We start from the raw sequence: 14,262 nt of genomic DNA on the forward strand, positions 1-14,262 counted from the left end.
ATGTGGTGGTTGATGATGCCTTATCAAGGAGGCACACCTTGTTTTCAAAGTCGTGAGTCCAAATTCTTGGATTTGAACATATTCCTAAAATGTATGGTTAAGATTATGAGTTTTCATCCAGCTATATGTTGAGTGTTTAAAGAGAGCATAATTGGGCTTTTATGTGAATGATGAATACTTGCTTAAAGAAAGAAAAATTTGTATTCCCCAAGATTTACGTAGAAATCTCATAATTTAAGAAACACATGAGAGAGGACTTATAAGCCATTTTAGGGGTAAAGAAAACCTTACTTTATTAAAAGAAAAATTATTTTCACCACATATCCAAAGACATCGTCACAAATGCATCTAATGTTTACAATATAAGTTTAGGACAATGCCTCATGGTCTCTATACTCCTTACTTGTTACTTCAACCACTTAGAAATATATTAGCATGAACTTTGTTCTAAGTCTCCCAAAAACCTAAAGGAGTTGTGATTCCAGTTTTGTGGTGGTTGATCAGTTTAGTAAAATAACACATTTTATGCCATTCCACAAAGTGGATGATGCAAGCAACGTTGCTAGGCTCTTCTTTAAAGATATGGTGAGACTTCATGGTATACTCCACACCATAATATCAAATAGAGATACCAACTTCCTTTGTCATTTTTGGAGAACTCTTTGGTCAAGACTTGCTACTATTGATGGGTAGACAAAAGTTGTCAATAGGTCTCTCTCTACTATGTTAAGGGAAGTCTTGAAAGAAACCATAAATCTTGGGATGAGTACCTTCTCCATATTGATTTTTCTTACAATATAGTAGTTGATAGGACTACTAAAATCTCTCCTTTTAAGGCTGCTTATGGCTTCAACCTTTTAACTCTAGTGGATTTTCTACCACTTTCTACATCGTTTAACTTTGTTCACAAAGAAATGATAGGTAAAGATGAGCTTATAAAGAAAATGCATGAGAGAGTTAAAAGACAAATACAACAACAAATTGAGAGATATGCTAGATATAAAAATAGGGGAAGGAGGGAAGTCATATTTGAGGAAGGAGATTGGATTTAGCTTCATATAAGAAAATATAGGTTACCTATACAAAAGAAGACTAAACATAGCCCCCGAGGAGATGGACTCCTTATAGTACTTAAGAGGGTAATGTCACCTTTAATATCACTAACTTAATTCCTTTTGCAAGTGGAACTAATGATGACACATACCCTTCATTTGGGCCAAGGAGGATCTGAAGCATTACAAGCCCAAGATAAAGTTCATTTGGGCTAAGAAAGATATGAAGAGTTAGTTTATAATTTTGTATTTGTAAATATTAGACTAGGTTAGACATTGTATTATGAGCCTAATAGCATAAAATTTTCTTTGGGCTATGTATTTGGGCCATGATGGGCTTGTGGGCCTATAAGGTGTTTTTGGACGAAAAAAAAGATGAGCCCTATATTTGGGCCAAGGAGTGTGACGCATATAATTAGAGATTTCTACCCTAATTGATGCCAAACTTAGAGCTAAGCTTCTCCTTAGGCATCACTTGGCAAGGAAAATGTGGCCAGCTTAAGTTCGAAGTCACACTTCTTGCTTGCACTCTCTTTGGTTCTAAATTCAATTTTTTAGACCATTTTTCCATCTATTTTTGGAGACATTTATTCGAAAAAGTTTGTTATACTATTCTTTGATACATCTTTATAAGTGGTGTTCAACTATGGAAAAAATATATTTCCTCTTTGGTTTCATGGTGCTGAGTGAGAGCTAGATGGCACCCAATACAAGTTCTCTTTAGGAATTTCCATATTTAACCTTTCTTTTACACTCTCATGATTCCTCTCTTGTTTGGTTTGATCGTAGAGCTTGTTACACAAAAAAAGTAATGAAACTAATGATATATTTAAATGACTGTAATCAATATCCAACTATTTAAAAAATAATCAAAAGAAAGACTAAGTTAAAAATTAAAGAAAAATTATTTTTGTTAAAGTAAAATAGTTAACAATAATGCTGAAAATTAACATATCATCACTGCACCAGTTTTTAGTTTCTAATTGTAGACAACATAAATAAAACTCATGACATTTAGAAATGAAATTAAGTTTCAATTGCCGTAGTATACGTGAAATCATAACTGCACTTAGTCTTAATCAATAAATAATCATAGTTTTTCTGAATAAATGTGAGTTTCGGAAAATAAAATCTATATTTTCTATTTTATTACTGGTTGGATTTAGTACACTTATCAATATCATAATAATGTATTATAGGTTAGACTAAGTCAAATGATCAAAATAAAAATTAAGCAACATGAATTCAAACTGAACAGAAAGAAATGCACATTCTTGTCAACCTTCGTTTAATACATACAATCCAGCTAAATAGAATTTGAATAAGGCTACAATGATATCAACTAAGTTGATTTTTGTCAACCTTTATTATTATCCATTATTATCACACAAAAGTAGCCCGAACTTTCTTGATGACTAAATAAATTCTTCTTACAATATATACACTTTCGGTTTTTAGGTGTGAGTGAGAGAAGGGCTGGAGAATGAAAGGGGATGATCAATGACTGAGTTTTACGATTTCGTGAGTTTAAATGTTCTCAAAATTTCAAGTTTTGAGCGTATACTTTTAAGTTTTGTTGCGTTGAAGATTTTAAAATGTATTTCTGTAAATTATTTTAAACTAAGCATAAACGTGGTCAGAATCATTTCAAAGTAAATTATTTCTGTAAAAAAATTAGAACTTTTTGAGCTTATAACTTTCTATCATATAAAATAAACTTTTTATCATAAAAGGTTAGTTAAAAAAACAAAAATAGATGAGTAATGAATCATCACTCCTTATTTTTGTTTTCTTAAAGTGTTTGAAAGACAAACTTTTAAAAAGCATAAATGTGCTAAGGAGACAAATACTTTGAAGTGTTCTTGTGATCAGTTTTTGAAAACAAACTTTAATAACAAATATGTTAAAGATGGTAGCATTTATGCATAAATAAAGGGCGAGATCATGTATATATAACAATTTAGTAATACTTTTTTACCGTGTTCTTTGCATTGCTATCTAAATTTAGTTTTGTTTGCTACAACATGGAACTAAAATAATCAATTCCTAATAGTTATGTACACAAGAAACTAACACTAGGTTGAATAAATTTCCAAACTAGGATTTGAGGAAGATCTAACTCTTGGATTTGATGGAGATGGAGGTAGAGGTAAAGGATAGTCTTGACATTCTGGCATGGCTTGGAAGCACCTTGGAAAATTTGATGATGGACATATTCCAACACCATACTTGTTAGGACTAACATGGTTGGATGGACCTTTATGCCTTCTTCCATGGGAGGTTGAGGATCCAAGCATGTCATCATGCAAAGATTTTAACTCATGAAGTACTTCACTCATAAGGGGTCTTGTTTTTGGGTCAAGGCGAAGACAATGAATAGCTAATTTCATTGTCTTATGAGCAAATTTTGTTGGATATTGGCCTTCAAGTCTAGGATCCATCAAATAATGGAAGTTTGCTTTGTTCCCAAGACGAGGCCCTAACCATTCTATCAAGTTTTGCTCCTCTATAGGCATTGTTTTATCTATAACTCTTCTTCCTGTCAATAGTTCAAGTAGAACCAGTCCAAAGCTATAAACATTGCTCTTTGGAGTAAGGAGTCCTGTGTCAGCAACACTATTAATGTTAACAGCAAATCGAGTAGAAACTTGCACTATATACAACATTGAATCTTAAATCATGCACACATTATTACCATGTTTATGTCAATAGTGAAACAATGAGAGATAAGAAGATGATAAATTCTATTGTATCCTAATAAATTTGGAGGTTTTGGTATAGTTAATCTTTGAACAAATAGTTGAATGAGTTTTCATTAAAGAAGTAAAGTCATCTATATATTTTTCCATTTAGCAAGAAAGCTGAGAAATTATACAATTATTGAACCAAAACCTAGTTTTAAGCACCAAAAAACTCTAGATTTACGTTGGAGTAATGACAAATATGCAATCTTAGTACATTGATTTGATAAGTTTACTATGAAGAAAAATTAAGCAGGATCCTAGATAGGTCATTTCCCCAAAGCTTGTGATTATGTGCTACACATGAAATATGTAGTTGAATAAATTAAAGGGACTTAGTGATAATATCTGTGTAAGAAATATCAAATTAGCAACAATGATTTGTTTTCAATAATGATTATCCTTTCAAATAACGTCTTCTTTTAAGAAATATTTAATCTAAAATTTTTATTTACCTTTCTTATTTTTTAAATATGCAATATTTAACAAATTTAACACCCTTCTTTGGAAGTCCTTAACAACCTTTGAAATTGAGATGTTTAAGTATACTAACCTGTCATTATATATTCTGGGGCTTCATAGCCTTTTGATCCTACCATTTTAGTTGTCGAACGCATTTCATGTCCCATTGAAGCATCTTTTGCAAGACCAAAGTCACAAAGTTTTGTGTTGTAATCCTTATACAATAAAATGATATTAAGATGTAGGTAATTGGGTATCTGTGTTGAAAATTAGAATAGTAAGTCATGGAACAGCCATGTTACCTTATCTAATAGGATACTAGATGTCTTAAAATCTCGAAATATTAATGGTCTTGAAGCTTCCTCATGCAAAAATGACATGCCATTAGCAGCTCCAATTGCAATTTTCATCCTCGTAGGCCATGTAAGGTGTACAGCGCCTACTAGTAGATGACAATAATAACTTGTGAATATATAATATATCTCTTAACATATACAATAATCAATGACTTAAATGTTATGGAAAATAAGTTCAAATTTTATAAAAAGAAATTATATTAAAAGTGCAGTTACATTAATGAAATTATTATTGTTTTGTTAATTGAACGAGGATAAAATAAGGTAATACTATAAAGATAAAATAATTCTTGGATCTACATTATCTTTCATTTTGTAAATTGTTTATTAGAGTGATAGTAATTTGGCGGGTTACTTTTATAGCAGGGGAGATCTCTTTCTCCTATGTCCTTTTTTCTTGTTAAAGTACTTAGTAGAAACTCAATAAAAGTGGTTCACAATGGTAGGATTGATGGTATGATGTTATTTAAAGTTATTCCTATTCTTACAAATGTTTTGTACATGGAGGATGTTATGGTTTTTTCTAAAGGTAGCAAAAATTCTTTGGAAAGTATTAGGGAATTGTGTTGAAAGTCATATATTAACTAAAGATAAGATTAATTTATAGTATACTAGTGAATACAAAACTTACTTTACAAGTTAATTTTGTAAAGTTGAGTTAGATTTAACACACTATCAAAGCCATGAGTTAGACTTTATTCCAACAAAGTTTGTTGTTTGTGGGATTTATTGTTCAATTCATCATTGGACTGCTATTGGATCATCCATTAATGTCTAATTTCACGCTTAGATGCATATATGTCTTGGTGTGAGGAGAATGTTTTGAAAGTTTCACATCAACTAAAGATATGGTCAACTTAAAATATGTAAGTGAGTCCAAAACTCACTTTACAAGTCGGCTTTTGTAAGATTAAATTATGTTTAAAGTCCACTTCTTAACAAATTAGTATAGGAGTGTATCGAGTCAATGGAACAAAAGAGAGAAATGTTATTGGCTTATAAGAGTTATACCTTTTTGATAAACCACATATCTTCTTTCAATTATATTAAATGTTATTTTCCCTTTTCTTATTTAAGAGTTTAGATTTCTAGAGGTATTGCTAAGAGAAATATTTGAAGTCACTTCTATGTCAACTTGAATACTCTTTCATCTCTTACCCACTGTTGTATCACCTCGTTCAAGTATTCTTTGAACAAATTATTACTGACTCAACTAAGTAAGATAAGTAGGTTGCTTCTACATTACTTTTTCCAACTAGCTAAGATAAGTAGGTTGCATGAGGAGTGAGGGATCACTAAGTTGCTCGCTAGAGAGGGTAATTGTTTATTGACATATACCAAATTTATTCTTCTCTTAAAGCTTGTTAAGTGAACGTTCCTTTATGAAGCTTTAGTTGGCTAAAAAATTTCAATAGTGTTTTAATACTATGAAACGTCGTTTTTCTCTCTGTTCTTCATTTTGATATGTTTTATATAGATTCTAAAGAAAGTGGTCATTGTAATTGTTTATGATTTTGAGTAACTTTAACTATTTTTTAATGCCTTTTCTTGTTTGATGAGCTTGATATTGAAGGATGCATTAAATGCATTCCATGTAGCAATAAATGCTATTTATGTAACATTTTAATAGTTGGATATACTTATCTCTTTTTTGGATAAGGTTATTTTCCTTGAATTTGACTAAAGTGCAGTGTATATGAGTAGACAGTTCTTTGAGAGTTGTTGAAGAAAAACAATAAATATTTATCTAAGAGGTCTTCTGATGTGAATATTGTCCTCTGCTGATGAATCCCTTTTTGACAAGTGGAAGTACTAGACATTTCCTACAATATAAAATAGGCATTTATGTTTTTTTTTTTGGTATGAGGTTAGCTTAGTTCTATGCGCTTATCAACACATATTATGCCATGTCAAACGTAAAATATGACTGCACAGTTTCATATCATCTATCAAACATGACACTTATATCTTACATGATTTGTTATTAGACTAAATTTTTTTTCTTTCAGATGAAGCATCACCATATTTTTTATACTTTGTTATTCTTAACACTTAATCAAAATTATAGGATGTTTAACATCAAGCTTATGTGAAAAGAAATAAATACCAAACTTTGACCAAGCAAGTACTGTATATTAAACTTAGGTTTTGAATGTGAAACAATGCAAATACATCCCAAGGCATTTAATTTAGCGACTTTGATTGTTCATCAAATAGCATATATAGATCAATCTTTGTGAAAGAGGAAATCCTCTTTCATGGTAAATGAGAAGTTATATATCAAGTGTGATGGTGAAACATGCTTTGATAAGTTCTTGCAACTAAACATTGACCTATACTAAACCTCAAGCATTTTAAATTGAGTAAATTATTTATTCAACTAAACATGTTTAAAGTTATAACCTACTAATCAACATGTCTAACACCAAAACCATGCGGTTCTAAGATGGTATCAAAGCACTTCATTTGAAGTGCTCTGTTACACATTTATGAAAATCTTTTCTCCTTTTTGCTTATCTTTTGTGTTTTATTTTTGTTTTTGCATCATGAGTAAAGAAATGTATGACAATATCTTTGTTAATAGTTTCTTGTATCTTCATCCCAACAAAAGCCCAATTATGTCTTTGGTACCACCCGTTTTGGACATAAAAAAACATTATTCTTGGAGCAGGTCTATGACTACTGCTCTTATTGCCAAAAACAAACTTGAATTTGTTGATGGAACAACCCCTAGCCAGGACAAGGATACTTACTAGGCTTGAAGACAATGTAATAACATGGTAGTGTCTTGGCTCGTGTATTTCGTTTCACCTTCTATTTGCCAGAGTAGTTTATGGATGAGAAAAGCTAAAGATATCTAGAAGGATCTCAAGGCCGGATATTTCCAAGGAAATCTTATATGTGTTTCAAATTTGCAAATGGAGGCCTCTTTCATCAAACAAGGTGATCTCATGGTAACAAATTACTTTACAAAACTTAGAATCATTTGGGATGAAATAGAAAATTTTAGACTCGATCTAGTTGTTCTTCAACGTTATGTCTTTGATCATGAAAAGAAAAGTAGAATACCAGGTCATGTAGTTCCTTAGAGGATTGAACGAAGAATACAAAAGCATGAAGTCACATGTTCTTTAAATAGATCCTATCCCTTCGATCAACAAGGTTTTCTCTTATGTCACCCAAAAAGAACGTCAATGGGAAACAATCTATTGAATGAAACTAAAGTCAAGATAAATGTTGTCAATAATAAACCAAGTTGCATCTTTTGTGGTAAGATTGGTCTTCTTGAAGCTAGTTGTTATAGGAAGAATGGATTTCCACAGAATTATGACGGTAAAGGTTTCAAGAATACAAGTAGAAAGGTATGCATTCATTGGAAGAAATGGTCATACAATAAACATTTGTTATAGAAAACTTGGCTTCCCACCAGGGCATAAGTTTTCAAATAGAAAAGTTAATTCCATCAAATTTTCAAATGCTCAACAAGAAGGAAATCAAGATAGTAGTAATCAAGAGCAAGATGTTCGTTTAACTCTGTTGCAATATCGAGCTCTCATGAGTTTAATGTAGAATAGTAAAAAAGAAAGGTATATCACAGAGTCACATGTTAACAAGATCCATACTATTTCCACTGATCTAACTCAACGATGTAATACTTTTGTGGTGCGTATGATCTTGGTAAAAGTAGTATTTGGATTTTGGATTCAGAAGCTACAGACCATGTGTCTTGTTAGTTTTTGTAGTTTGATTTTAGTCCCACATTGCTTAGTATTGTGAGATGGTGTTCTCTATTTTTTTATATAAGCAACCTTATCTAAGGTTTACAAATGCACCAAAATAAACATACTTCCTAGTGTAGTGTGGACGTAGGCATACACATTGTAGTCGAATCACGTTAAGCTCTTGTGTTGTTTATTTCTCTCTCCTTCTCTTTTATTGTCTTGTTTCTAACAGTTGGTATCAAGAGCCAATTTTATTAGTATGCTCTATGGTTGCAGCTTTGTCTGATCTTCCACATCAGAAAAGATTTGATATCAAGATTTGGTTCTCTTGTTCTTGGAAATCTTGGTCTAGAGAAGTAGTGAGAGCTTTCTTCAAAAGCAGAAGGAGCTTTCTTCAAAAGCAGAAGGAGCAATGACATTGGAAGAAGGAAAGGTGAAGATTAAAAAATTCCATGACAGTGAATTCGAGTTTTGGAAGATGAAAATAGAGGACTACCTATAGCAAAAGAAGTTGTATCTACCCTAAAGCGGGAAGAATCCAGACAACATGGAGTAGTCAGATTACAAGTTGTTAGATCGGCAGACACTTGGTGTGATTCAGATGACATTAATGTTGTGTTCAACATCATGAACGAGAAAACAACAGTGGATTTGATGCTAGCGTTGTGAAATATGTATGAGAAACCATCCACAACTACGCCTCATTCACTACTCCAACCCAGTCGACCGTGCTTACACCCGACCAACTTTGCTCCAACCTGGCTGATCGTGCTTCAAACTGACAAATTGTTCTTCATCCCGGCTACCTCACACCCCGGTAGTTCTTTTTAGCCCATTTCCGATACTTTTTTCCATGGCTTCTACTTCCATTCCTATTGTTTTTTCAACTCTAACAATCAGCTAGCTGACATATTCACCAAGTCCCTTAAAGGCCATCGGATTGAGGACATTTGTAACAAGTTTGGTAAATATGACATACATGCTCCAGCTTAAGGGGGACTATTAGAATGAAGTCGATGTATTTATTATAATTGAATATGTATTATGCTATAAATACATGTTGTGTAGTCTACATTAGACACACGATTTATTTAAAACATATACAATTCTATATTAGTGAATGGCGCAAAGCTATGAATGAAGAAATAATGGATTTAAAAAGAAACAAAACATGTACTATCATGGATTTGCCACCTAACAAGAGTATCATAGGTTGCATATGCGTATATAAGGTAAAGTTTAAAGTTGATGGCACGATCGATAGGCACAAAGCAGTTGCCAAGGGTTACGTGTAAATGGAAGGTCTTGGCTTCCTAGACACTTTCTCACCCGTAGCCAAGCTCACCACCATCTGACTTCTCCTCTCTCTAGCTACTATAAACAAATGAAATTAGAAACAACTGGACGTGAATAACACTTTTCTTCAGGGGGAATTAAGCAAGGAAGTGTATTTGGATTTCCCACCTGGTATTAGCTCTCCCAATCAAATCAAGTTTGACTACGTAAATCTTTATATGGTCTTAAGACAAGCGAGTCGTTAGTGGTATGAAAAGCATACCACTCTCTTATTATCTAATGATTTATACAAACCAAAGGTGATCACACTCTTTTTATAAAGAAATCTGAAACAAGCATAACTACTTTTTTGATATATGTCGATGATATTATACTAATTGAAAATGATATTTTTGAGATTAAGAACATCACTTTGATCCTCGATAAGACTTTTAAAATTTAAAACTTGAGGGTTTAACCTTTTTTCTTGGTCTTGAGGTGGCTCAGAGTAACAAAGGCATTCATATCTCATAAAGCAAATACACATTATATCTTCTTTGCAAGATTGGTATGCTTGCTTGCTTCGACACCCATTTCCACTCTTATGAATTTCTCCAAATGTGTTGCTATAGACTAGGGAATGCCCCTTCTAGATCCTACACCTCTCAAAAGACTTATTGGTAAGCTCATATATTTAACAAATATGCAACCAAACATTGCATATGTTGTTCACAACCTAAGTCAACATGTCTTTGCACTAACCACCATTCACCATCAACCTACTATTTGGATTTTGCGTTATCTCAACAAATAGTGAACTCAAACTCAATGTTTCAGTGATTCAGATTGGACCGGGTGTCCCAAAACTTGAAAATCTTTAACTGGATAGATAATTTATCTTGGTCATTCACCCATTTGTTGGAGATCGAAGAAACAAAATATTGTTTCAAGAAGCTCTTCAAAAGCCAAATATAGAGCTCTTGCTTCTACAACGTGTGAGCTGCAATGGCTCTTATTTTCTAGAAGATCTTCATATTCAACACACTCAACTAACACTCTTATTCTTTGATAATCAGTCTATTGCACAAATTGCATCAAATCATGTATTTCATGAACGAATGAAACACATGTAAATAGATTGTCACGTTGTAAGAGAGAAGATTCAATGTGGAACCATAAAGCTTCTCCTTATCAGCATAAAGGAACAACATGCAGACATTCTCACGAAAGCTTTAGCTCCTTCAATCTTTCATTTCATCCATTGTAAGTTAGGTATGCTCAACATTCACTCGGAGCTTGAGGGGGGCTCTCAAAATAATAAGAATGGAAGCTGCAAAACCAGATTCTAGCATAGCCTGTGTAGCACCAAGTGTTATGCTTTTCTTTGTTTTTATTTTTTCTGTTAACAAATGCATGACCCTGCATGTGTTTTATTTATTCTCCTTTCTTCCTTCTCTTTGTAATATACTCTCTCAAGTTTTGTGTTAATACACTTCTCTTTTCTCTCTATTTTCTTCTTTTTTTCATGGCAAGTCATTATTTGCATGTGTTATACCGCTTATCACAAACACATATTACTCACTTCAACATGTCTAACACCAAAACCATGCGATTTTAAGATTGACGAGTTTGTAAAACTAACTCAAGGTTTTGTAAATGAGAACCCTAGGATATAAACTAAAATTTCGTTAAAGAAAACCTAGACCAAAAGGTTTTCATTTTCACTAAAATACTTCATAAAGTACTAGAATGTGATTAGAATAACCCAGAGGACGTTGTGTTTAAAATGTTGTCTTAAACCTATCTTATGACAACACGAGGATTTGATGAGATCTGAATCATGTAGAAACTAGTTGGCTTCAAAATGTTCATCAACTAATTGTCTATTATTGTTATAGAAAAATTATCCTTGATAAAAATAGTTTTTAAGACTATCTAATAAGTGAAAAATTACCATTACTCATCCTTTGTTGATTGACACAATCAAAGAAGAAAGTAAACCATGACTTGGTTGGATAATGTCTTATTCCAACATGATGTTTTGAATTGGATCCTTACCACTAGATCAAATACTATAAATACTATAGCTGATAACATAATTGATATACCTAACCATGTTTTCACTTTTTTTCTTATAACTATTTAGGTCTAACCGCTGTCCCACTTTAACTAGCTTATGTCCTTCTAGTAATGAAATAACAAGATTTCACGTCCATGGCGGAGAAATCACTATGCTCAGGCAACGCTAAGGGTGCAAAGCATGAGAAATAAATGCAAAAATATCTACAAAACTAATACGATGCAAAGAGATGCTTATACTAATCAGATATAAAATTCGATCACTTGATTATAGGGTCTATGTAAAAGGGATTGGTAACATGCACCATGTATATAATATAATATATAGGCTATTGTAGAAAAAAATAAACTTGGATTTCACTCAATTGGTAATTAAATAATGAACCAATTCCTTAACCTTGGCTTTCTTCCACACCACTAAATTAAGTTTCGTTACACCATGACATTGTAAATTTTGTGACATTAAAACAATCACACCAAATAAGGTTAGTTTATTTTAGGAGGATAATTTTTTGTTTTTTTTATAGTTTTTTATTCGTAAAATTATGATTGAATAATGAAAAGAAAAAAACAAAATAGTTATTTTAAAAAGCATACAAATACAATTAAAAAACTAACATGAATAATGGATAAATAAATACATTAAAACATACTCTTGAAAAGATGCTTCTCTAAACTTCCTTCACATATATGCTCGTATACAAGCAGCCTTTTGTCATCCTCAAGACAAAATCCGACTAGTCTGACCAGATTTAAATGTTGGAGTTTACTAAGATAAATAATTTCATCCTGCATATACATGAAATAGAGAGAAAAAAAAATCATTTTTTTAATTAACAACATAAATAGTAATTAATGTGAATTATAGCATTTTATATCAAAAAAAAAAAAACAAATTACACACTAAAACCTTTTCTAATTATCTTAAGATTATGCACCCTATTTCTGAGTATCTAACATTACATTAACTCATTAAGAGGATACACATTATGATGTACCTTTTTGGAGTTGTGGGTGTAATATGTTTAAAACAACTATAAAAAAACTTAGAAGGTGTTAAAATGACAGTGTGTCTATAATATAGAGAAATATTGAAGCCATGTAATTAATTTTCTAAATAAAAAAATAGTTAAAATAAAATAAATAGCAAACAAAATAAAGAAATTTAGTTAGGGTTAGCATCACATACTAGCCATTCGTTTTTATCTTGACATTCGTTTAAGTTGAGTGCCTTTACAGCAATGGGAATCCCTTTTCCAGGCCTTGCTGCATAGTTTCCATATGGATTAATCCAACCCTTCAACAAAACTCCAAACCCTTTCTCATCATGAAAATTCTCAACCTTAAAAGTTCTTGTTGCCAACATAAGATCTTGAAAAGTGAACCTTCGAAGAAGCAAAGAAGCTTCAAACAGTTCTTGATCCGGAACAGACAATCTTGCATGGCTACTTATTCTTCTGTTGGACGAGGATCTTGGGACAATTGGCTGCTGTCTGTCAACATCATTTGTAACATGTCTTCCTATTGATTTAGGATGAAGTGAAAGCATAGTTAATAAGCAACATAACATGTACATGAATTAGACACAATACATGTAATCCCCGAGAGAATAAAAGAAGATCTTGAATTTCCCATTTTCATGTATACTACACATATAAAAGATGCACATTCAATTTTATTTCACAAGTAATTATGTTAACATATATATACACAAAATCTATGTAGATTTGGTTTAACGTATTTTAAGAAAGAAATTGAATTTTTGAAGTTGGTTTTTCAAAATTACTTTTTGTATTTATATTGTGAGAGAAAAGAGTGGTGGGCACCTAGTATACAAATTATAAACCAAAGATAATATACATATAAATGTGATAGGTAAACATGATTTGAGAATGTGTAGTCTTTTAATAGTGAATTCCAATGTATAAATCAAACAAGTCAACACAAGAATTTTAGTTAAGCAAAAAAGGTGTGTGAATTGTAAGAAATATTGGTGAAAAAGGTAGAATTAATATTACCATGATCAGCTTGGTTGATTTTGTTTATGGAGGAATCTTCCCCTTTGGAACTCCAAAACATGCAACCTAGGAAAGTTCCCAATTTCTTCCAAAATCTTGAACCTTCTCCACTACTACTTTGAACAACATCTTTGTTCTTTCTCCCTCCTTTGGATTTGCCCCCAATTGAAGAACCAACCCTAACACCAGAAATTCTCCCCATTTTCCCTAAAACATTCAACAAATACAAATTTAAGAACAAAATTCTTAATGATGAATACTAAGAGACATGCCAGGTAATTAACAACACACTTTGTACTAATATTGTGTAAACTGATCTTGGTATCCTTCAGTGCTTAATAAGGTATGTGCATTAGAGCTAGAATGGTTAATAGAGTGCTTAATAAATAATAATAAATGTTATAGGGTGGTGAAATATATTTTTGAGAGATTATTTGTGGGTCCATCAACAAATATTTCCATCATGGAAGTCAACAAACACTAATGATAAAATTCAATTTAATCACAAATATTTTAAATATGATAGATAGATTAATCTCATTCGTGATAGTATAAGT

The 14,262-nt window shown here is 31.9% G+C and overlaps 1 protein-coding gene across 1 annotated transcript; it reads right to left on the reverse strand.

Annotated features, from left to right (window-relative positions):
- Positions 1-3,127: 3,127 nt before the first annotated feature.
- Positions 3,128-13,907, reverse strand: LOC124826039 (putative serine/threonine-protein kinase PBL11). Its single transcript, XM_088112830.1, has 6 exons — positions 13,706-13,907; positions 12,877-13,208; positions 12,341-12,476; positions 4,558-4,697; positions 4,347-4,470; positions 3,128-3,654 (listed from the first exon to the last, which is right to left on the reverse strand). Exons 1-6 carry the CDS (start codon positions 13,905-13,907, stop codon positions 3,128-3,130), a joined length of 1,461 nt encoding a protein of 486 aa, XP_087968956.1.
- Positions 13,908-14,262: the final 355 nt, after the last annotated feature.

The sequence above is a fragment of the Vigna umbellata genome, chromosome 4 (assembly GCF_029865625.1).
Source record: "Vigna umbellata cultivar VRB3 chromosome 4, Vumbellata_1.0, whole genome shotgun sequence".
Lineage (NCBI taxonomy): Eukaryota > Viridiplantae > Streptophyta > Magnoliopsida > Fabales > Fabaceae > Vigna > Vigna umbellata.

What these genes read in the sequence shown, in the direction of transcription:
- LOC124826039 (XM_088112830.1), bottom strand. Translation starts at nt 13,907, where the DNA reads ATGGGGAGAATTTCTGGTGTTAGGGTTGGTTCTTCAATTGGGGGCAAA. An exon ending in AATCAACCAAGCTGATCATG is followed by an intron (nt 13,209 to 13,705) that starts GTAATATTAATT and finishes CTAAATCAATAG; the next exon opens with GAAGACATGTTACAAATGAT. An exon ending in AGAGAAGCATCTTTTCAAGA is followed by an intron (nt 4,698 to 12,340) that starts GTATGTTTTAAT and finishes GTCATCTACTAG; the next exon opens with TAGGCGCTGTACACCTTACA.